The sequence below is a fragment of the Leptonotus elevatus genome, chromosome 2 (assembly GCF_054856555.1).
Source record: "Leptonotus elevatus isolate MCC_2025b chromosome 2, RoL_Lele_1.0, whole genome shotgun sequence".
NCBI lineage: Eukaryota > Metazoa > Chordata > Actinopteri > Syngnathiformes > Syngnathidae > Leptonotus > Leptonotus elevatus.
Genome location: NC_141240.1, coordinates 16955843 through 16980818, shown reverse-complemented (window position 1 = coordinate 16980818; position 24976 = coordinate 16955843). Strand labels below are relative to the sequence as shown.

The following is a 24976-nucleotide window of genomic DNA, read 5'->3' as shown; positions in this document are numbered from 1 at the left end:
ATATAAAAAAATAATAATAATCGAAAATAAATATTAAAAAAATTATATAAATGGAAATAAAAACAACAACAAAAATATATACTGTTTATAAATAAATAAACACATAAATACATTTTATTAAATTTTTTAATAAAATTTTTAATACACGTTTTTATTTTCACTTTTAGTCATTTATTTATTTAGTCATTTATTTATTTTTTAATTTTGGCAGTTTTGGTCCATACTGCCAAGACAAAATGTTATTCAAATGAGGGGGTGGTCCTAAGTGTATCTTGGGTTGGACTCCGCCGTTGCAAACTGCCTTTCAATGGTCGAGTGAGCGGGTAGGCGAACAAGGAAGTCTCGCCGGCTTGTGTTGGAGAACTCCAGCAATGGACGACTATCTTGTCCTCTGTCACCTCGACTTGTCGAGCAACTCAAGCCGCAAGTTGTGGCGTCCTGGCAGTATAGACCAAAACTGCCAAAATTTAAAATAAATACATGACTAAATAAATAAATGACTAAAAGTGAAAATAAAAACGGATATTAAAAAATACAATATTTTTTTTTAATACAAATGTATTTATTTATGTATATATATATATATATATATATATATATATTTCTTGTTGTTTTTATTTCCATTTATATAAAACAAAATTATTTAATTTTTCGAATAGTATTTTTTTATACAGTCGTTTTTTGTTGTTGTTGCTTTTAGTCATTTATTTATTTATGTCTGTCTGTCTATATGTCTGTCTGTCTCGCTCTCTCTTGATAGTAAAGTGGAAAAGTGTGTTGTGATAAAGTGTGTTGTGGTTGGACGAGTCCACATTTGAAATGGTTTTCAGAAATCACGGACGTCATGTTTTCCGGGCCAAAGAAGAAAATGACCTTTTGGATTATTATCAGTACGAAGTTCATATGACAGCATGTGTTTTGTATGAGGATTTGTTGCACATCAGTGAAGGCACAAATGCCATCCAAGCAATTACTTTTTCATAGACGTCCCTGCTTATTTCAAAAAGACAATACCAAGCCACATTCTGCATGTATTATAACAGTGTTGCTTTGGAGGAAAAGAGGGTTGACTGGCCTGCCAGCAGTCCAGACCTGTCTCTCAATGAAAATGTATGGCTCATTATTAGCTGTCACATTTGTTGTTACACTTGCTGTAGCCTCAATTTAAAAAAAATTAAAACAAACAATTGATGTTGCGCTTTCCTAAAAAGAAAACATTTAATGATTTTTGAAGTTTCATTTTAAATGTCATTAAAACGTTCTTGTTCCCGCAAAACCATTTTGTTTCTTCACTGTATGCAAAGTGAACCAAATCGTGACCATAAAACCAAGGTGTGAACTATTACTTGGGGTGTACCGTTGCACCCTTAGCGATTAAACATGTACAGGGTTCCACTGTTAAAACTGCCCCCTGAGAGAACCCATAAATAGAACATAACTGCTTGTGCTGAAAGCAAGTTTGACGCCCCCTGCATGAAACTACTGAAAGTCACCATTTAACGCACAGCCCCGCTTCATACTCTACCAACCATTAGATCAAAAACTTCAACATTTAACCACTTTGTGTTTGACCAGATTAGCAGTTCAAACATTTATTACACCAAAATACAATATAGATTAAGCATCACATAGAATATAAAAGTTTGTTGTATTGCTACCAAGCGCCTAACATGAAAGTGTTTTTTTCTTAATCATATAATGAATTGAAATGTAATTTTCTGTATAGTAAATCTAAGGGCTATATATGGACATTTCTATTCATGCATAAGCCAATGATACGAGACAGATAAAAAATATCCTATTGTTTAAATAAAGACCACAGGCTTTAAGCCCTCTCATTCAGATACTTTACTCTATGAGCTAGTTTCTTGCTGAGCTTTTAATATATTACAATATAGTGTATATGATGACAAATTATCCAAATGACAAGTTTGCTTGGTCGCTGCAAGACAATGCACACAATACTTGATTGACGAGTAAAACTCACTTATTCAGACATAGGTACACCAAAAGCCACAATATTAAGTACACCAGCACGGTTTCTAATATTCCAAGATTCCAATTAGCAATTAGCAATAAGCAATATTAGCAAGACCTTTCTGTGCAGGTCTTGCAAAGCACAAAAATAAATATACCTAAAAGTAAATTATGTAAAATTATGATCATAGCAAAATCATTTTTTTTTTTTAATTTATTTGAAAGCTATTCTACCGGAGATCTGTGAAGGTGTACCTAATGTTGTGGCCGCTTGGTATATTTGACTAATTTATTGAGTAGCAGTGATCAGATTATTTTTGCGCACTTAGACATTTATTCCCCAACATGCAAGGGACTCGAGGACAACATAATCTTTTATATTATCATAATACAAGATCTTAAAATTGTTCCACCTACTTGCACAAATGTTTACAGCATCCTCTTAAGCCACCATCTTCACGCTGAAAATTTGATATTAAAAAATACACCATGTGGATGAATTAGACTACATTATTTAGTCATTTCATCACAATTATTATAACGATGTGTATGACGAATGGATCATAGTGGTTTTCATGCATAATACAGATAGTCTGTCTGTACAAATGATGGTCACAAGAGGGCGACCTTTGTTCACAGCTCAGTTTCTGACACCCAGTCAAGTCGTAGCGGGAGGATACACAGCAGGAGGGGGTGGGGGGGTGGGACATGCATAGGGCAAACATTGCACTCAATCAAGTCTATTGCTTTTCAAATAATGTGCATTTGTCCATCAGGGAGCTTCTCCTCCACAAAAAAACGCATACAATGCCCATCAGAAAGAGAAATGTGTGCCTTCTATCTTCCTCTGTTTACTTCTCCCTCCATCCTCCATCTTCATTTCAGGCATCAAGCTAAAGTCTCCGGATCTTCCTTTTGTCCTCCTCACTTCCTTCCTCGCTCTCTTGCACCTGCTTCACTTTTCATTTCTTCACTCCCTCCTCCTCTTCCTCCTCCTCCTTTTCCTCCTCTCTGCAGGGCAGCCAGCGAGGGAGACTGGCATTTCTCTAACAGCGGGAGGGCAAATCTGTACCCAGCATTACTTCACGCAGTGAAAAGATGGGTGGGTGTGGCAAAATGAATTGCGTGTGTGTACATGTATGTGTGTGTGTAAAAGTGTTTATTGGTAAGAACTGGATATTTGTGCATGCCAGACAACCGTTTACTAGTTCTATTTGATTCAAGTGAATTATTATTATAATTTGCAACCCCCCCAAATAAAAAATAACTAGATAAAAAAAAACAAGTGACCAAAGAAATTCATTAATTGAGGACTATATATTGCAGCATATCATAGAAAACCAGATAAATATGCTCTCTAGGGGATTTAAGCAAATGGCAATGCCAAGACCATTACTGCCACATCATGGCTTTTATTTTATGTCTTAGAAATTAATGCAACGCAAAGTAGTTGTTAATTTTTGTGAGAGCCAGTGACTTTATTGTTAAGTCAAAAAGGAGGGCAGAGTTTTGGGTGGAGAGAGGCGGAGACGAGCGAGATCGCTTGGAGCGGTTACGGAATCGGGGAGGAAGTGATGCCTGGCAGCGGTTCAATTCCTCGACTCTTCATGAAGGACAACAGTTGGTCGGGGATCTCGGCGAGGACGTCCTTGGCCAGCCGCGCCATACTGAGGACTTGGTTTCCAGATCTGTCCACGTAGTCTCGGAATGGAACAAACTGGAGTGGCGGGGAACAAAAGTCAACCAAGTTCAATTACTTGTTTGGATAATTAGGATTAAACAATGCTGCTGCACTTGCTTGTCTTTTTGACTAATAGACCAATTTAAGTGACAGGAGACACGATCAATCAACGACATCTCATCAGAGCGTGACATGTCTCCCCAATCTCTTTCAATCTTAGAGAAGTTTACACTATAAAAAAAAAAACTACATATAAAGTGTTCCTATGACTTCAATCGCTTGCTTATGAATCCTGTTCCGCATGTACTCTCCCATAGAAGCTGATCTATGGCTCTTTTATGAAGTCATTGAACTATACTATATTATTTATCAGTTATTGATTTGTCCTTCTCTGCTCAGAGCCAAAAATAGAAAAACATAGTTGGTAGATAATCCAAGAATCAGACTGAGGCACAACTTTTATCACCGATACCTGACTTCTAGAGTACAGTGACATTTCGAAATCTCATCAAAAAATTAAAGCTGCTTCAATTTACGGCTCGTTGTTGCCGTTCTTGGTCCAGAAATAACCAAGATAGCATCAAAATCGTCTCTCTGGGTTTTTTAACTCATTCACTGCCATTGACGGCTATAGACGTTAACAATTCATTTAAACAATTTCTAGTAGTTTAATTGCATGACTTCACTCGTTAACTCACAATTAATCACAAATTTTATATCTGTTCTAAATGTACAATAAAACAATTCTAGGTTTTCATACTCTTGTTAACAAAAGTGGGAAAAAAAATGTTAAACTAACAGAAATAGTTCAAATGAATTTTTGACGTCTATAGCCGTCAATGGCAGTGAATGAGTTAATGTTGGGTGGCATGGCTCAATTGGTAGACTGGTTGTGGGTTCGATCCTCAGCCCTTGTGACCATGTTGACGTGTCCTTGAGCAAGATACGGAACCCCCAGGTGTTCCTGATGCTGCCTCATCAGGAGGTGAATGAGGAGTGTTGAAGCGTTTCGACTACTTTGAAGGTAGAAAAGCGCAATACAAGTGAAAGCCAATTTACTGGCTGATATTCAAAGAACACATCCAGCTCAAATTTGACTTATCACTGTGCTTTTTTTTCATCATGAAAGTGCAAGCAAGGTAACGTGAAATGGATAGAACACTGCTTGTGGACTCAATGTATGCTGGAACATGGAAAGTGCTGTATTGCTACAACTAAAGTAGCAACGTTTAAGCAACGTTTAGCTGATGTACATTTATAGTTGTGCTCATAAGTTTACATATCCCAAGGGTCTGTAAACTTTTAACCACAACTGTAATCACCCACAGATGGCAATGAACTTTGAAAGCGGATTTAAAGGTTATGAGGAGTATACGCAGGTAGTGTATTTTGGACTGGCTACTGCAGTCTCACTTTAAAGGCATAAGGCAAGGTCTACTTTCTGTCAACCTACTTTCCAACCAACTGTTTTGTTGTTCCTGTAAACAAAATGCTTCCCACTGGTGCCATGTAGGAGAACCCTGGCCACAACATGACTGTTCTTCTCATGAGAACCATGTGACTTAGGGTGGGTGGGAATGTCAGCATTGCTGCCATGCAAAATAAACAACATTTTGGATCAATAACACGTAGGCTGCAGTGAATGTGGAATGATCGATTGATGTCACCCTCCTTCTCTACAATGTGTTATTGTCATTAAAAGGTGAAAGGTAATTGGAGGTTTACAGCATGCATGCAAATGTAGTTGTACAACAAACTGCGGGCAGTAATGTAGAAGGGCGCCGACGCTGAAGCATGATGGCAATATCAATACAGCTTTGTCCTGAGAGCAGAAATCATGCAGTCAATAAGCAAGCATTTGATCAATGTAAATTGCCTTAGAACGTTTAGCAAACTCTATATCTGTGCAAATGTTGAGTATAGGTCAGCGAGGCTTTTACTAGTAGCCATACAAAATGACCTTTAATGTCTAATCTGATGCTAGATTAGCATTCTTTTTTTCATGCATAGGCCTACGCCTCCTATCTTTACAGTTTTAGTGTCTCACAGCTGCTCGTGCTATATAGCACGAACACTCCTAAACAATATTCTTTTAAAATTCACACACTTCATATAAATATCAATTACAGCAAAGAAGATGGTGCTATTTGTGAGATATGTATGAATTTGTGTCAGAACAATTGCATGTCTTTATCGTTATTATTATTGTATAAAAACAATAGTGTAATGGATTTATTGAGTAGTTAGAGATAAGTACATTTTATTATATCGGCAGAGTTTGAAAGGCAAAACTATCCATCTATCTATCTATCTATCTATCTATCTATCTATCTATCTATCTATCTATCTATCTATCTATCTATCTATCTATCTATCTATCTATCTATCTATCTATCTATCTATCTATCTATCTATCTATCTATCTATCTATCTATCTATCTATCTATCTATCTATCTATCTATCTATCTATCTATCTATCTATCTATCTATCTATCTTTAATGTTTGTGTGCATGTAAATCAATAAAGGACACTTTTTGGAGATTGTGTTGATGTAAACATGTACACTACAAAGGGTACAAGGGGTACACCCCCCCCCCCCCTTTTTTTTTTCTTAAGTTAAAGTGGAAGAAAGCAACCATTTTAGAGCCGGATAGAAACCTCCTTTCATTATGCACTCCTGTGTTACTACTAAAATCTACCCAACCAAGTTCAATGGAATGGTGATGAGTACCTGCACAATGTCTCTCTCAGCGAGGCGCCCTCTGGAGGATACTCTCACCTCATCTCCATCCAGCTCTTCCATTGCTAAAAGCAGCGGCAAAAGAGTGAAAGAATGACTCAATAATAGGGCCACTGAGGGGGAAAATGAAAATGATTATTGTAATTACTGAAATGGAACGGCATGGGGAGAGAGGTATTGAGTGGACGTGGATAGAACATTTTATGCAACAAAAAATGTCATGGCTCCAGCAAAGATGACACACATTTAAATCACAGGTCAGAAAATTGAGAAGCCAAGTAGTTTAAATGTGAAGCTGCGGGAGAGCTGCAGAAGACATTTATGCTAACAATAAATGGGCACTTGTTGGAGAAATGCGTTTAGAAATCCTCATCTGCAGCATCACCAGTCATCACATATTTAATCTATTCTGTAGCCAAGTAGAAATGAAACACCACATTGGAAATATGTCAAAGGTCATATACAGTTAAACTTATGAGCACAAGTGTATGTGTCACCCCTCACCACTACTACAACAGTTGTGCTAATAAGTTCACATACCCTACGACATAGGTGTCAAACTCCGGTTCTGGAGGGCCCCATTCCTGCAGGTTTTGGATGTTTCCGTTCTCCAACACAGCTGATATATGATCAGCTCATCAGCAAGCTCTGCATAAGCCTGATAACGATCCTGCTGATTGGAATCAGCTTGTGTTAGAAGAGGGAAGCCTCCAAAACTTGCAGGACCGGAGTTTGACACCTATGCCCTACGAGTGCCCTAAGGCAGTGGTCCTCAACCCTGGTCCTCGGGGACCGGTATCCAGCCTGTTTTCCATGTCTCCTACAGCCAACACAGGTGGGAATCGTTATCAGGCTTCTCCAGAGCTTGCTAATTAGCTGATGATATGGATCACCTGTGTTGGCTGCGGGAGACATGGAAAACAGGTTGGATACCGGTCACGGAGGACAAGGGTTGAGGACCACTGCCCTAAGGTATGTAAACTTTTGAGCACCACTGTATGACCATCGGCCACAACATTAGGTACACCCCAAAGAGCCACTTAATGCCTCTTTTGTCATGTTTTGTCTTACCAGTCAAAGGGTTGGACATGGTTTCTCCCACAATAGAAGTTGAAAATGTCTCCAAACTTTTGACTGGTGTGTATGTGGTCCTGGTCTCGCACAGTGTATAGACATCCAATAATAATAATAATAATAATAATAATAATAATAATAATAATAATAATAATTTTTTTCTGCCATTTATTTATGATTTGTATGGTTGTTTTTTATTTCGACTTACGCTGACCCTAAATAGTAGTGGGTTTTTTTTGTTAAAATTTGAGACATTGTGAGTAAATATCTTCATATACTTGCACATATGTAATCAGTATTTTTTTTTATTACTTAACATTTTCCAGCTGACATTAACACTAAAAGAATAAGAAAGAGATGAATCAATTGCCTTGTTCTTTCTTGTCAGAGTGCAGACCGCGGATTGCAGAATCTGCTGCTCGTCACGATGCGCTCAGACCAACAAACACAACCATGGAAGAGCGCTAGAGGCGGTATTTCTCATACAATTGGAATTCAGTCCATTATGTAATAGGTATTTTGAAGTACAGTATATGACTATTGAAATAATATTTGTCGAGACACGCACACACACGTGTGACCTTCAAACATGACTGATTGCATTCAATATTAATCCTGACTTTGGATTTTGGAATTAAAAGAATATAAAGGACAATCCAACCCAGGATGAGCTTTAAATTGTCACGCATCCCTGAAGCAGAGCATCAGCTAAAGATTCAGAGCTGTTGGCAGACTGTGACATTAAACTACACTGGCTCAAGGCCGCTGGCAGGAATAAATTCAACCATATCAAGTGATGGCACCCTTGATTACAAATAAATGTATCGACATTGTCTGAAAATAAAACCTAGGTGAACCATGGAAAGGAATTTCTGGAGAAAGCAAATTCACCACGAAAAAAAAAAATGACGTTCCTCCCTTTTCTCTCTGACAAGATTGCCAATTATATCTTAGGAACCGTGACTAATAACTTCAGGTCAGTCCATCATTGGATTCTTTTCTTCTGCTGTGGAATTTTACATGGATCGAGAGTGTGAAATGTTATCGTTTCTCTTCCGTTCTAACCATTCTCGACACCGACTATCCTGGTTAGTGTTGTTGAGAGCTGGAGCCTATCCCGACTGACTTTGGATGAAAGGCAGGGTACCCTTTATATTGTTAAATGCAGTTGCAGTATAAACCATTTACTGAAACTAAACTAGTGACTGAAAAAAAGGTTCAGACATAAAAACACACTCTTGCTAGAAATCATGATTAGGAATTAACATGTAATTAATACAAAGCTATGGGACATATATTAAAAAAGAGATTATAGAGAGAAAAACAATGTGTCATATGTGTATATATAGTTTGATTTGACGTCATCCCATTACTGCACACCAATGACTGCATATTTAGTTCTGGAGATTGTTACGATACTAACCAGTAGATTAGTTATTTTCTTTTTAAATAGCTACAAAAGTAGAAATAGAAACACATTTCAAAATGAATCGTTATTTGTCATTCATTAGTTTTTGCCCAATCATATCACAACCTAAAAAAAATATTGGAAAAAACAACAACTCACCATCAAACTCAGCGGGCCCGACACCTACGATGATTATAGACAGCGGAAGTGCTGCTGCCTGCGCAGGAGACAGCAAAAAGAAAGAAGACGTAAACATTCAGAGCAGTGACAGCAGACAGACATACATTGTGGCATAGTGAAAAGCATACTTGCAGGCCAAAATGCAAACACAATGGATTTTATTTCACTTCAAAAGGGTGAAGCAATTAATCTGCGTTTGGAAATGCAGGCTAGGGTCAAATGAAGGACAGGACAATGAACGGGTCTTCACACCGTTGTTTTGGCAAATCCTCAAAATATTACACTTTGACCTTGTTCTCTATCCATTAATTGGCAGAGGCCTAAAAAATTGGAAATTTAGCATTTCCCATCTGTCTCGATAGGATATCTGGGGGATATTTCACAAAGCAGGTTTAGTGAGAACTCTGGGTCAAGAAACCCTGAAATGTGGGAAACTGCGTTTTCCATTTCAGAAAGGGAGGTAACTGAAACCAAAGAAAGAGAGGTAACTCTAGCCTGTTTCATAAAAAGAGGTCATTTAAGCTCTCGGTCAGTTACCATGGCAACATTAGCTGCGTTTAAATGACAGTTTTTGGCAAAAAAAGAAGAAGAATTTATTACAACGACGATGTGCGCCGTTGTTTGCTCGTTGCCAGGGGCAACAGCCATTTCTCATGCAACAATATGGGACGTGCGTTGAACGGCGGCATATTGGCTCCATAACTGAATCGCTTTGTGCTTAAAAAGACTTGTTAACCCCTCCGGAGGCAGCTTCGACACGAAAGCGAGTGGCCTCGTACTTCTTACTTCCTTTCCTCCATGACCGGGCGGGGGTCACATGACTACAGGGAATGTGCAAAAAGTGTTACCATTACACTTTTGCGAAATACTTCTATTTTTCCACACGTCTCAAAAAACACCTTATGATAGCATAAAAACTTTTTGCCGATATTTGAGTTTTTTCGAAAATCATGTGTTTCCATTACCAGCTTGCTTTTACGCAACTTGCCTTTTGCGCTAAACTGAGGGTAATGGAAACGCACCTATTGTCCATGAATTAAACTTGGTCGGTTCACAATTAACCTCAAGGTTTTCTCTATCTCCGCCTTCTTTCAGCAACACACATTTCATTTCCTCTAATAAAGTCCGCTGCGGCAAATTTTTGCGTAAATACGCCTATCGTCTATAACGTTAAGTCCACTTTTGTCACGAATATGGCCTGTGCTTTTGACAATGACCCTATTGATGAAGGTGCCCCAATATTGCACAGGGAATTAAATATTCGTCGCAAGATTGTTATCAGATCGTGCCTAGATATTCTGACACTGAAACATGCTGCTTTTGTCCCTGCCAGGCTAAAACGGAACTCTGAGACAGTAACTAAAAAGGCCCCAAAAAGGCCGGCAGGTCGACTCCCAGGCCGTGAGGCTCCTCTGCAGACCCTGATTCTCTCTCTCTCTCTCTCTCTCTCTCTCTCTCTCTCTCTCTCTCTCTCTCTCTCTCTCTCTCTCTCTCTCTCTCTCTCTCTCTCTCTCTCTCTCTCTCTCTCTCTCTCTCTCTCTCTCTCTCTCTCTCTCTCTCCTAAACTGAACCTGTTTCTTCAACGGCTTGGTGAACCTCCAATCCAGGACCCTATCACCGCTTCTTGAGCCAAACTGAGACCATCTGTCAGTGCAACTTTGCAAATATCAACCAGATTGTACAAATTGGTGCCTCCAATTGGGTTAAGCAATTAGGTTAAATGTTGGGTCCCATGTTGGCTTGATTAAAAAGTTCCATTACCTCTTTTAATGTTTGTTTGTTTTTCTGTGATTATTTTCTCATTTTAGTTCTTGTTTCTTTTTCTATCACAGTAGTTAGAGTTTTGCGTCTTTTAAATTCCAAGTAGATTTTCCCAAATCGATTAGAAATTAAACGTGCACAAAACCGAAACCTGTTTGTGTACTGTGTGTGTGTTTTATCAATTTATATTAAACTTTAAGCTGAACAAAGAACTCACAAAATTGTTAAAGAGTACATATAACCTTACTTTTAATGACTGATTCAACGAGGTTCTCATCTATTATCCTGATAAAATTATTAAAAATAGATGTGGTGCTCCGCAGACGCTCTCAAAATTAATTTAAATATTAAGTTTGAGTCTCCTTCAATTAATGAGTCAATTGATTATTAATTTAATAATTAACAATTATTAATTTAATAATTAATTTACCCTACTAGGTTATCCTGAATGTATCAGAAAACGGAATTTTGAGCTTCACCCAAATATTGATGGCAGGTAAACGTAGTCTGTGGTAGCATTTAGTTTATGCAGCAGCAAGAGAGTGCCTGATTAAGAGCGGGTAGCATTGAGCGAATAATGGAGAAAAACTGTAACAATTATATATATATTTTTTTTTTATACATAAAATACAAATCCGAGTTCTTGAAAAAAAAACACCACTTTCTTGTACGCTCAAAACAAAAGGAAGTTAATGCCAAAATCCCCAAGATGCCAAGCAGCATTGTGTAAGTAGTTACTAAGAGTTATTTTTTGTGTGTGTTAATATTAGATGATACAGTTTATAATTATTATTGGTAGTAATAGGAGCATTTTGTTCATCCACCAATTTTATTGAATGATATTGTTCACTCACTGTTGGTGTATTAAATTTAGCACTATGACTCTCTTTTGTATTTAAAGTCAGTTGTATAAATAAATGTCTGGCCAGACAGCACTGACTACTGTAAGCACAAGTTGAAGTGAGGCACATCTTTACCTGCTTTTGACTTCAAGCGCTATATAAAAAGTCGTCCAGTCTAGTCCAGTCAAATCTTGCTAGCTTGTGCCTACCGTTGCATATTTAACTAAAAATATAATATGCATTCTTAAGTCAGGGGGGACCTAGTTCATTCATCATGAAGGTGTGGGGGACGTGCCCCCCCCCCCCCCCCCCGCCATCTGCGCCCATTCTATAAGGGTTTGATCAAGCTAAATATTGCGTATGGGATTGACATGGCTTGAATGATCAGTCACGTACGACCAATCTGTTGGAATTTATGCAAACTTAAGAAATATGTTGGAAACATGCCTGTGCCAACATGTGTGTTTACTCACATTGACCACGGCCTCTTTGGTTTGGACCATGTCAGATATGACTCCATCTGTGATCATCAACAGGACAAAGTACTGCGAGCCATCTGTTATTTCTGATGCACAGCTGGGACGCACACACACACACACACACACACACAGACGCACACACACACCCCTTTGGCTAAACGTAGACTATAAAGGAACATTGCACACAAGTCGACAATATTTCCACTGTCTTCAACAGTATTACATACATATGATCTAGGGTTTATTCCAGAAACAACAAGCTTTTGTCCTCTGCTTGTAATTTAGCCAACTGAATTTAATAGTTCAGATGAAGATTAACAAATGCAATTGCAGTTGTATTAAAAATGCAACTTATTCCCAAAGCCTTGACAAACACTCACTTTGCCACTTTGTTTATAACAGGTGCAAAGTTGGTAGGTCCATACAGCTGCACAGTTCTTAGGCTCTGGAAGTAGGCCTCCATGACCCCGTCAATGCCCACACAGTTTGGATTGTCACTGTTGCCACCCTGCAAAACAATGCAATGCATTATGACAGGCTGGCACTTGTTTAAATAAATAACTTTTAGCTTTAAGTCCATCATTCCTCAACCCCCACATTCATATTGATAGTACCGTATATGTATTTGAAAGTTTTGCTCTCAAGCTGATGGCATCTTAAAAAACACAAACACATTTTAAGCATCTATAATAAATGCAAATTGTGTCTGTACACACAGAACAAAAGTTATAAACACATTTTTTTTTTTAAAAAGCAATCATCATTGTGACTGTCTATAATTGGGATTGCAAATTTGTGCACCATCCAGATTATTCTTAAACTGGTACTTTATAGTGCATGACACAAAGGCAGTAAAATTGTGAATTTGAGTAACATTTTCAGGAGAGAACAAGGACTTCAGCAATTCATCAGCGCAGTGAGCATCTAAAGCACATGTGTAAAACTCAAGGCCAGGGGACCAGTTTCAGCCTGCCACATCATTTTACAATATGTGGCCCACTAAAGCAAAAACAGCATGTCAACTTTATACTTCTTGATAAATCGATTTGTTCTTTTCTTTTTGGCAATAAATATGTTGTAAAATTGCTGTTTTTACTCAAACAATTACAATTTTGCAACTATATATTGTTAACAAACATTCAAATTAAATTTGTTGTTAAAAAAGAAAACAATGAAAAGCAGAGACAATTGTGCAGATGTATGTAAGAAAAGATGAGGTGATTTTTGATTGATATGCTTTACACAGTCATAATGGCCCTCTGTGATGTGGTCCGCAGGAAAAAATTGTTTGACATCCCCGAATTGTGTGTGATGATGACTGGCAACCTGCATCCTGGAATGGAACTTCCTTACTACATATTGGGCCAAATCCACTAAGAATGCATTGTGTCCACATAAATTGCACTTCATTCGCAACCGCAGTTTGCTCCCTCTTAACATCCTATTCACATCGCATATTGCTCTAATCATATATTAGCGCAAACACGCCCACACTTTGCACCTGATTTACCACGCATGCCAGTGCTTGATAATAGAATAATAGCAGTTGGGAGATAGATGAAATTTTCGGAACGTGAGCTTGGACCGAGGAGGTGCGAATGGAACTGTTACAAAACAGTTAATAGACAAAAGCGTTTTGCTTTGGAATGTCATGCCTTTAAAATCGCAAATACCCCCCCACCCTTCAATGATTTACACCAGCCTTCAACAGATGAGGTTTGCGTCACTCAAACAGTGTATTAGTGCTGGTTTTAGTGAATTAGATGCTTTTTTATCAATGAGTCTCATTTGCATTGAGGTGGCAATTTCTGCGCCAGATATATGTATATTACCTCATATAAATACACACAAAAATCTCCGGAGCACATCTGGTTGGCAGCACAGTTAATTATGAATTTTCCCATCTGTGTGTGCTTTGTGGATTAGACGCCCCTGGATTGCACATTTGTGCCATTTATACCGGTCATCAGCGCATTTGGCCCATTGTTTCATATCTAGTCTTGTATCCAGCTCGGTTTTATTTCCTGTTTAGTATATTATTTTCTGTCCGCTCTACTCCAAAAGGTTATTCATGCATACATATAGATAAATCATACACTTTAGGCAAAAGGTATTTGGGTGACAAAGTGGGGGCTGTCTGGAGAGCTGAGCGGAAGGACGCAAGTCGCAAGGTGGAGGGATGCTGGGAGATTCCTGCTGGCAAGCAGATGAGCACAACTTCTTTGCCAGCTGTTGTCGCAGCAACAACTCCTGGTCCTAACCACATCCTGCTACGGGTCTTCTGTGTGTGTGAGTGAGCGTGCATATGTGTGTGTTTGTCCTCCGCAGGTGATATGAAACGTTGGTGTGTTTCTTACCAGTGGGAACGCGTGGGAGATTTTGCCATCAGGGGGCAGCTTAGCGCCGAAGCCATAGGCAGGAAAGAGCTTGTCGCTGTCATAGTCTTGGATAATCTCACCCACTGCTTTCAGGGCCATGGCATATGCATTCATCTGGTAGGGACTCATATAGTGGAGTGAGGTTGGCTGAGATGGATTACCTTGCATGGAGGCAAACAAAGTAAAATAAAGAGAAGGCAAAATGTACCCCCTACCTTCTCACTCGCTGTTCTATACGAGGTAACTTCGCAAACGCATGGTTAATATGATATGATGTGTCTTATATCTTATTTAGTTATAATTAATGGATGTAGGCCAATATTGAAACGCATAGTCCAAACCATTGAGGGGCACTATAACACCCCCTGCTGAAAAAAACATACACATGCAGTAATAACCAGATCATATAAAATATTAAAACAGAAATCATCACGCTCTAGTTAGCCAGTTCAACAGGGATGCTAGTTTACTGATGGAAGTCCATTCGTGAGGGTGATCAATGATTAGTTAACTGAATAATGTAATATGACTTTTAGAGGTTCTTAAATGTAAACAAACTGCACACTATTCACCCAGAACAGAAAGTAATTGAATTCACTTCTGGCAATCTATTCCCTATTTTAACTGATCAAAACTGCATAGACAGAAAAGGGACGTTGGTGGCATGGTTCAAGCTTGCCCATATTTGGCGCTTGGTGGGAAATAGCCTGGTGCTTTTACGTCCAAAGAAAGTGGTATGCACCTTAGAATAAGTATTTGTCACCGTTTCAACAAAAAGCCCTGGCTTTGCTTCTAAAAATAAGGGCGGGATCTGGGGGCCTTTAGGCTCACCCATGAGCCAGAGCACCATAAAGGCTACTTTGAGGTTTACTCCAGGGAGCAGTTTCTTGCCTTCATCTTTTTTTCCCTCCTTTTTTTTCACGTCCTCAGCCTTGTGTTCCAGAGCTTTAGATACTGGTTCTTCAGATTCCTCTTTTTTTTTCTCCCCTATTTGACTGTAACAGTACCCCAGAATCTATTTTTATTTTACTGTGATATCACTCCACCACCATCTCTCTTATTGGATGCACCAAAAAATTGTCATAGCACGCTCACCAAAATTGATTATTTCTCAACCTTCAGCCTCCACTGCATGGCCCTGCACCCTCGCAACAAAGCAGCACACAGACAATGAATGGGTTGGCGCTAGGGGCAATGCGAAAGAAGAAGAATCTTACCATTTGATGCTGTAAAGTCTATGGCAACAGTGAAGTTCAGCTGCGTCCTGGTTTGCAAGAAATTCGCCGCAAAAGTGAAAACAAAAAACACAAGTCAGTGTGCAGATGTGAAAATTCCTAGATAACAATCATCATTACAGTAAGTTTTGGCATTATAAATACGATTTGGAAACAGAACCAGTAAAAAATAAATATATTAATTCATTAATAAACAGGTAACCGTGTTGTTATTTCAACCATTTGCGGCCTTACATTGGATTGTGGTCTAATAAAATTGCTAAGCATCGTAATTTAAGTAGTGCTGTCAACTTTTAACAAATTAATCTCACAATTTCCGTAAGTAAATGCGATTAATCACACTTTTCTACTTTTGCTTCTACTTTTTTTCTTCAACGCTTGTAACAGATATTTACTTGAGTAAAATCTTGCAATTAATGTAAAATCATCAAATAGAAAACATATTTAGAATCAAAGACTGTTCTAATAGCTTTCGAATAGCTCATCCTTGAATAGAATACTTTAGATTTACGAGGCGATGCTATTTGAATTTGTTTTTGTAAAGTACACACATTTCTTGAGATTTCTCCAACAAAGATCAAGTACAACTGAAAGTAAAACTATTGACGTCATAAAAGCGGGACATAGGTGTGGAAGGGTAGTAAATACAAGGATGTACATATGAAATATATAATAGTCATATGTAAATCCGTAAGTAAACAGCAGCGGTGCGGAAACGGAGAAAATTCACCATGGCTTGTCGAAGAGAGACAGTAGTAAATGACTTATGTCGTTGTTGCGGTAAAAACTTGATGTTTTGTGTGATGATCCTCTCCCGGCGCCAAAGAGCAACTTTGCTCACGATGAATACGTCACAGCAAATAAACAAATTTGATTTGCCCGCCCATTTCGAGCCAGGCCAAGTCGCAGCCAATGGCAGCCTTTCCAGACCCAATTTCTGTCTTTCAAGAAAGTGGGTGTGGCTGGCCAGGCTACTAATTAGTATGCTGTGGCAATATTCATGCTACCACTTTCTATTTAGGCAAAACAAATAAAATACTCAATTTGAAGCGAATAAACGGAATACATACAGGTGTGTACATATGAGATTTAGCAGTGCAAAATTTCTCAAGTGCAATTTTGTCAAAGTCAATAAGAATTCTGATGCTCACAAAGCCTTTGGAGTGTCAAAGCACACACAAGCATGCACGCACGCACACACACATACACACGCACACCCACACGGACACATGTGTACGCAACTGGGTGGCATTGACACAGTGAGAGCAGACTAATCATTATTCCACTCACCCTCCTCGGATGAAATCCACAAAGGTGTACTCGGAGTCCACTTTGAAGGACAGCAGAGTTACCTTGAGTTTGCACACACACGGACACGCACATAGAGGTAAACAGCAAAGTGGAAGTGAAAAGGGAGCCAAATTCATGCCAATGGGAAGGGACAAAGACATACAGGTTGCCAGACGGCACAGCAAACATTGGGAGAGAAAGGCATAAGACATAATTGACATAAAATACCAATAGGAAGCCAATAATTCCAATTTAATTTCAATGTATTCTGCTTATTATAATGCCACGGGGTGAAATTCAATTTATGCTCTGCTGTGTATTTTTGTATCATACACGACACTCATAACCAAATCACACATGCAGGAAAGCCAGGAGAGATCCAGAATGTAAGATGTGTGCAATCAGCACTGCCCCAATTGAGCTTGGGTGGTGGTGAGGTTGCCCTGCTCAAGGGAATCTCAATAGCAAACCGACATCTCTCCAACAACTACTGCAGTTTCCATTACGTATTCTGTTTTTTACAAAAGCCGTGGCTTCAAAGCCCAAGTCCTCACAGAAGAGCGGCTGCCACCCCAAAAACAGGAAAGTGGAGGCAAAGCGGAAAAACTCACCGTTCCTGAATTGACATACTTCTTCTTTTTGCCCTTTTTCTTGGGATTTAAAACCTGTCGGTGATGGGAGAAAGGAGTATATGAGGTTACTGTATCACACACTGCAAAATGATTTGAAATGAAAATGAATGCAGCAATCATCATTGTGACTGTCTATGAATGTAAACCGAAAGGAAATCAATAGAGCTGATGAAGATGATTCATTTGTGGTATGCGTTAATAGCATCATCCATCATCAGCTATCAGCATTTTTTTTTCTTAACGACATGCTGTAATTTAATCTATAGGGTAGACAAAAAAAGTAAGTGGACATTTACATTTTTTGTTGTTGTTGCATGAAACAAAAAACATGATTTTTCCAGCATTTCCAGATTGTGTTGCAGCATGTTACTAATCACTACTGGAAAATTGGAAATTGTGTTATTCCGCTAACATTTGAACATCATTGTTTTGGGTTTCACCTCATAGACGTTGAACTGGTTCTGTCCCCGTGACAGCTCTCTGTAGCTCGTGGTGAACTCGCCAATGAAGTCATGGCTGAAGACACACACCCACACATGAACCCAAATGTCATCGTCCGAGACAAGCCTAGTGTCAAGCCTATTCACATCTCCTTCTGTGGGTCTGACAGATTAACAACAATGCCTTTGCTGCATTGTCACTGTGTGAGTTTTATGTTCCAGTCATAAGTCCACACAAATACAAATTTGACAGGTTGGAATGAAAGTTTTAAAAGTTTAGATGCTGAGATGTTGTGGGAATGGAAAACAGTTGCCCAAGTAATCGCTATATGCGCTACATAAACACGTCTCCTTAAATGAATGCTGTCTTTTCTCGTTCAGAGGCGGCTGTTATTAGCTTACAGCATAGCGATACACGGTAACTAATGCCAACAAATGTCATCACCACAATACACAACATCCGCACAGCAGACATGACATCTGTAAAGTGGAGTTTAAAGAGAGGATGCTGCTATATGAAACATTCTGGAACAAACGCTGATATATAAAAAAAAAAAAAAGGGAGGCAATGGAAGGGAAAAAAAAACAAGCCTACGATCAAAAGCATATTCTCTACACTTTGCATAGGCAAGGTGGAAAAAGAGGAAAGTTCAGATGCTAATGAATGGCCTGTCTGCCGGCAGCCATGAATTGTTTCTAAATAGAAAATTTATGATTATGTTGACCTTTTGAAAAACACAAAATGCATGAAATTGTCTGGAGGGCAAAATTACAGCAGTGACGATTCATAACGCCTTTCATTTATGACATAAATAAAATAATTCTCATTCAGGACCAGGAAGCACACACACATGTAGTCCCAACAATAAATTACTGTGCATGATCTCAAACATAAAACAACTGTCACAATTTAAAACTGTTACAGGGCAAAGAGGTTGGTTTTTTTAATAGCAAAGATACGTGACATTAACTTCTATTTGTTATGTTGTGCAATGAAAAAAGACCTTTAAAAAAAATCCCTCATCAATAACTCTAAGGTTCACACTGAAGTAACATGCCTTTACCTTCCATCTCGATCCCAGTCATAGACGTCTATTTTTACAGTCCTGAAATACAGAACATATTATTTATGAGAGTGACAGTGCAATTCAATGATTCAACAATGTTTTCCCCTGCCAGCAGAAATACGGTTAAATATGAATTGCAACACTGTTCAATTTTAAAAATGCAGCACCTGCTGGCACTACAAAGCAAACCGAGTGCTTCATTGAAAAATGGCTGCAACAATGCATTGTGAAAACAGTTGCTTTTTTTAAATTTGTTTTAAATATTTTATCTTCAGAGATGTTTTGGCGCCCTTAGAAGAATCTGGTGGACCGGGGAAGTGCAGGGAATGGGGATGATTTTTTATTTTATTGTATTTTTTTACAAAAATACAAAAAGGGAATGCACTGCACGTAGCAGCGACAGACAGAAGAGAACTCAAGTGGGAAAGAGCAGGTTACCACAGATGCTCTTATAAACACTGACTACAGGATGGAAATAAAGATGGAATTCATCAGGAGCACGGATGATGAAATAGAGCTCAGTATACACAAAGGGCTCTCGCATATTGTCGGTGGTGCAAAGAGAAAGTGACCATGTTATACAGTCTCCATTTTCATGAACACTTGTTAGTGTCATTGATGATCTAATTCTTGGGATATATTGGCAGGTTCTGACTCCCACTCACTTCTTATAGGCAGCCGAATGGTACAGCTGTAATTTATGAAGGTGTTTTGAGTCCAGTACTCATTTTCGTGATACATCCTGAGCCCAATATTTATCCTCTGGTGATATTTTGCTGTTGCTGTGCGCCTCGATGTATTGTTTTCATTTCGGGTTATAAATGTTCCCGTGCACTCCCTGCAGAAATATAGCCGAAAAACGCCACTGTAGTTCAAAACTTGACAGAGGAAGCATTCCAAAGGACACATTTACATTTTCTTGTACACTTTGATGGCGCTGGGGTGAAACATCACCAGTCGCACTTCAATTGCAAAATTTGTTGTGGTCATAAGTTTACATACCTTTGGGGTATGTAAACTTTCAAGCACAACCGTAAAAACTAAAGGTCGTTTAATGACTCCAAAAATTTTTCATGTGTGGAGCAGTGCCTATGTTGCCTAGCAGCTTGTGGCCAGGCAACCGTGTGAAAAAAATGGGAGCCATTTTTGCTGCTGCTGCTGCTGCTAGCTAGCTTCATGCATAGTTCAGCTGTATTAAATCGCGCAGACTATTTGTTGTCCATTCCATTTAGGTGTCCATTTTTTTTACTGAATATGATAGACTTACCCAGCTCACCTATTAACATTCAATTTTATTCCCACACGGAAAGCAGTGGTGTCTCATGAGGACACCAAATGTAAAATTATGCTGGTAATAGCCCCCAGTCATTCTGCTACTCACTGCTTTTTGAGTTATAGTGGCTAGGGAAAAAAAAAAGGCCAGCGTGATATCTGCGCCCGGTTTATGTCACACGTTGAAAGATTTGCATCATCTGAGGATTGCTGTTTCATTTGACTGGTGCTGAGGAAAATCTCAAATGCCATGCAGCTTAATCCAACGTCCACACTTTTAGGTGTGTAATACTATGATTTTATTCCCACAAGGACACGTGCAGCTAGGCAGGAGCCGTGAAAGGGTTTAAGTATATGCAGAGTGCACCTGGCTGCAAGTGGCTATCACATCTGCTCGGCACAGTCGGAATGTCAATGTAATGCAGAGTGCGCTGTGGAAACCAAAGCGATCTCAATAACACCAGCGCTGGTCCCCGGGACAAAATGACCGACTGCTGGCATTATTCTGACCGCCCCGGCAACAGGTGATGTCATCTACTTCCAAAGTTCGCCTCCGATGTATTCAGGGATCCTACATCGGTTTATATAGGGGGAATGGTCCACGCATAAAATGCATGCATGATCAAAACAGCCACCATTTTACGCTTCAGTTTTTGCATGCATTTATGTATGAATGTGGCAGCTGTTTTCTGACCTGTCATAGTCGCCGTTGCAGAGAGCTCGAACAGGGATGGTGAAGGGCTGCCACACCGGGTTCAGCGTATTCTTGATCACTTCTGTTTTATGGCAGATGGTGAATCTGCCAGGAAAATGGCACAGACTTTGAGAAACAAAGAGATGGAACAAAACACGAGTTCGTTTGCTTTCTTGATGAGAATCACAAAGCATTTTATTTTCCGTATTGCCATGTGACTACGTCAGGATGTCTGGGGGACATGAGCAGAAGGAGTTTTGCCCGGGCAAAGACGTTTGAGTTCAGTCTCGATGGCTTATTTGAATCAGAATGATAAACAAGTGAAACCACATGGAATGGAAGTAATGTGAAAATTGTTTATACACACAGTTTTTCTTCATCACCAGAGTCCTCAGAGAATTTCTACAGGCTTTCTTTTGAGGATTTATGCATTATATTTTAATGATGATTATTTATTTAGATAGCGACAGATTTTTGTTAGTCACGAAAAAGCTAACTTTAAAATACCTCAACTCCACAATTTTAGCTTCCGTAAATAAAAATGTCAATTTTGCTTTACACCAGAAAACTTGCTAAGCCTGGTGGTAGAGAACCCCATCAGCGGCTCACCATGTTTTTGTAAGAGAAACGCTTAAAGCTGGCAGGAATTTTTAAAATTATGACAATTGTATGTTATTATATGACTTTTGTTAACGATACTTAAACCTAGAGTCTTATAAAAAGGCACAATCTTGAAATAAGGTTTTAACAAATACAACTAAAATGAATAAATAATAAATAATAAATAATAAATAATAAATAATAAATAATAAATAATAAATAATAAATAATAAATAATAAATAATAAATAATAAATAATAAATAATAAATAATAAATAATAAATAATAAATAATAAATAATAAATAATAAATAATATCAATTGTGTTCACAGTAGCACAGCATTAAAAATAACATAATGTTGCTGATAGATTGGATAGTTACTACACAGACAATATTTCAGGTTTCTATTTTGTGCAATGTACTTGTACATTACTTGTTGTACTTGTACATTACTTGTTGTACTTGTACATTGCTCTATTTCCTGTATTCACTATTGACGTCTGCGGTGACGTTCCAACTTTATTTCCGGTCGTCCTCCATAAACCCGGGGGCTGTGCGTCAACTCTGCATTATTTTCTTCCCAGTTACTTACTAAGTTGCTGTGTATGTTGCTGTTCAAAGTTAGTTATTCTGCGCTATAACGCGGTGACAAGTGCACTGCCAGAAAAGTCTGGTGTCCCGCCAGGCCTATAAAGTACTAGGGGAAACCATGGTTACAATAAGTGGTTGTGATATAATGTGTGGCTCTCCATTACAACAAAATACATGAAAAAATAGACTCGCACCAGTCGGAGGACAACAACGACGCACTACCAAGCAATGTTTTCTCGTTGGGTCACTCATTATGCTGATAAAATGATCAGATCGTAATTATTTATGAGCTGAGCAAAAACTAAGAAAAAGCCCATTAGCCTACCTTCAAATTGACCTTCCTAGTTTACTGGAAGATATTCCAGACCGCCTACCACTGGTCCAGAATGTATAAAATATTTTTAATGGTCATCTTTTTGTACACACATTTTGTTCAAATATGAAACTGCAAGTTTTAACACGACTGCTGTCATGTTAGAACTTGCTTTGATTCATCTAAGTTTCTGAATTAAATCTGTTCATGTGACTTTGAATCATATACTCAAAGTCAAGATTACAACAACCTTTCCAAATCCCAGTGAATGAGTAATCAAGTTCTTACACTGCTTAAAAATAAGGGACCATTTAAATAACGCATCACACATCTCAACAAATCGCATAATGATTAATATAGACCCAAATTATTAGTTTTCATAGGCTAAAAGTAGCCTTTGAGGTTTCTCAGACTCACGTTCCATCTTCATTGCTGCGGTAGAAAACCAGGAAGGGGTCTGACTTGCCAAAAAAGTCTTTCTTATCCAGCTTGTTGGCACACAACTGCATAGTAGCAATATCCTGTGAGAGAAGATAAATAAGGCTAGATGAAAATCATTTCTATTCATTTATTAAGATACAATTAGATTTCAAAGTCAGCAACCTGCTGTGTTGCACAATTTATTTTTCGAGACTACAGCTTTTTGCGACACAGACACAGCAATTTATAACTCCATACACCGCTCGAATTCAAAGCAATTGTCAGAGTTAAACTTGTATAATGGAGATGCGAAATCCCAAGTCGGCAAGCAGTCGAACCACATCTTCATAATGACTGCATATATTACGCTGTGAATTCGACCCAGTGCTTCATTAGAAGTATACATTTTATCGGTGGGAGAAACCATTTTTATCACGGATCATCTGTAATATAGTCAAGTAGGAATGGGGAATAGCCTCATACATATTTATGGGTGGTTACGGCCATTAATGAGACACTGTTTTATTAAGGCTGTTGTTTTCAGATGCTTGGTAGGCTTAGTAGAAGGACAGTTGGATAGATTGTCCTTGATGAAACCTCGTATTCATCGCATCCAGTCGTAAGGCATTATTAGAAACTTATGAATTTGTCAGTGTGCACATATTAAACGGAACAGAACAGGTCTCATGTCTCTTTCTCCCTTTGTTACATGCAGTGCGTTTCATTGACAGAATATTTGCCACAAGCCCGCTTACACTGCAGTCACATTTATCAGATTCATGTTTATTGTTCAACCTTGTATGGTTGAGATGACATGTTTTTGGTCATGAGTTCGCTGTCATGACACACATGGACAATGTAGTGCAAATCGAGCCTTAAGTTTTATTACAGATGCACAGTTGAGTATCTGTCATTAGTTCACAATGGTGGACGTTACGATACGAAAGTGTTTCATGGCTGGAAATAACACAAAAAAATCACCAAAAGGCCTTTTGAAGTCATATTACAGATGTTCATATTTTATACAGTATTTGGATTGTTATTTATTTATTTATTAATGTAATTATTATCATTATGATTATTTTAATAATTATAGTAGTATCACGAGATCATTCATTCCGTGTATCAACAGCATGAATGCACGTAAGTAAAAGTAAGTGTAAGTGGAGCAACACCATCGGGGATTGAACATTTATATTCCCATCATCGCGGGGGGAAAGAAATATATACTTGAGCTCAGACTCAGTGATTCACATGCGGAACTCCAGCTCATTTGTCACATTTCATGCTACCTTATAAAAAGTTAGGACCATCATTAAAACTTTTCTGGAGTTGTGTGTGTACATCCTATTATTGGGGCACAGCTTACGTGTGTGCATATGGGTGTGTGAGCGGCGAGCGCTTGGCTACTGACCCTGCAGTTACTGAGCTCCTCAGCAGTTAAGATAATGACCCCACACTTCTTGCCTGGAATTCCGCTGCAAAAAAGATGATTGATGCATGAAATTAGTCATATAGTTGCATGTAGATATGTGGTACTCTGTTCATAAATATCGTACTACTTTTTTAAAACAATCACCTTTATGCAAACACATTTACCTCTGGTTAATGAAAATCTCTGTCCACATCAACTTGCTAAGTTATTAACCAACCAATAACCAAAAGAAAGCCATTTTGGTTAATCAAAATAATAACGATAAACGTGGACTGATCACAAAATGTGGCATGCCAATAAATGGCTCTCATTTTACATTTTACACCACCTCATAAAAAGATACAAAAATGAATGGATACTGACATAATAGTGATCTTGACTCATTTTACTCCCAAATGAACTTAATCGATGTTAAATGCAAGCCTTTCTAATTAAACACAAAGCTGATATACTCTCAGGAAGCC

The 24976-nt window shown here is 38.5% G+C and overlaps 1 protein-coding gene across 2 annotated transcripts in view; it reads right to left on the bottom strand.

Annotated features, from left to right (window-relative positions):
- Positions 1-1557: 1557 nt before the first annotated feature.
- Positions 1558-24976, bottom strand: part of LOC147178624 (copine-9) — a 74908-nt gene continuing 51489 nt past the window's right edge. For both annotated transcript variants that reach the window (XM_086068563.1, XM_086068562.1), the window contains 14 exons: positions 24492-24555; positions 23075-23178; positions 21153-21257; positions 19184-19225; positions 18120-18195; positions 17659-17712; positions 17048-17109; positions 15740-15786; positions 14502-14683; positions 12525-12652; positions 12139-12241; positions 9042-9099; positions 6392-6465; positions 1558-3694 (listed from right to left, as the gene is read on the bottom strand). In XM_086068563.1, the coding sequence (XP_085924689.1) occupies positions 3530-3694; positions 6392-6465; positions 9042-9099; positions 12139-12241; positions 12525-12652; positions 14502-14683; positions 15740-15786; positions 17048-17109; positions 17659-17712; positions 18120-18195; positions 19184-19225; positions 21153-21257; positions 23075-23178; positions 24492-24555 (1264 nt within the window). In that variant the 3' untranslated portion in view covers positions 1558-3529. The remainder of the gene's footprint in view (positions 3695-6391; positions 6466-9041; positions 9100-12138; positions 12242-12524; positions 12653-14501; positions 14684-15739; positions 15787-17047; positions 17110-17658; positions 17713-18119; positions 18196-19183; positions 19226-21152; positions 21258-23074; positions 23179-24491; positions 24556-24976) is intronic.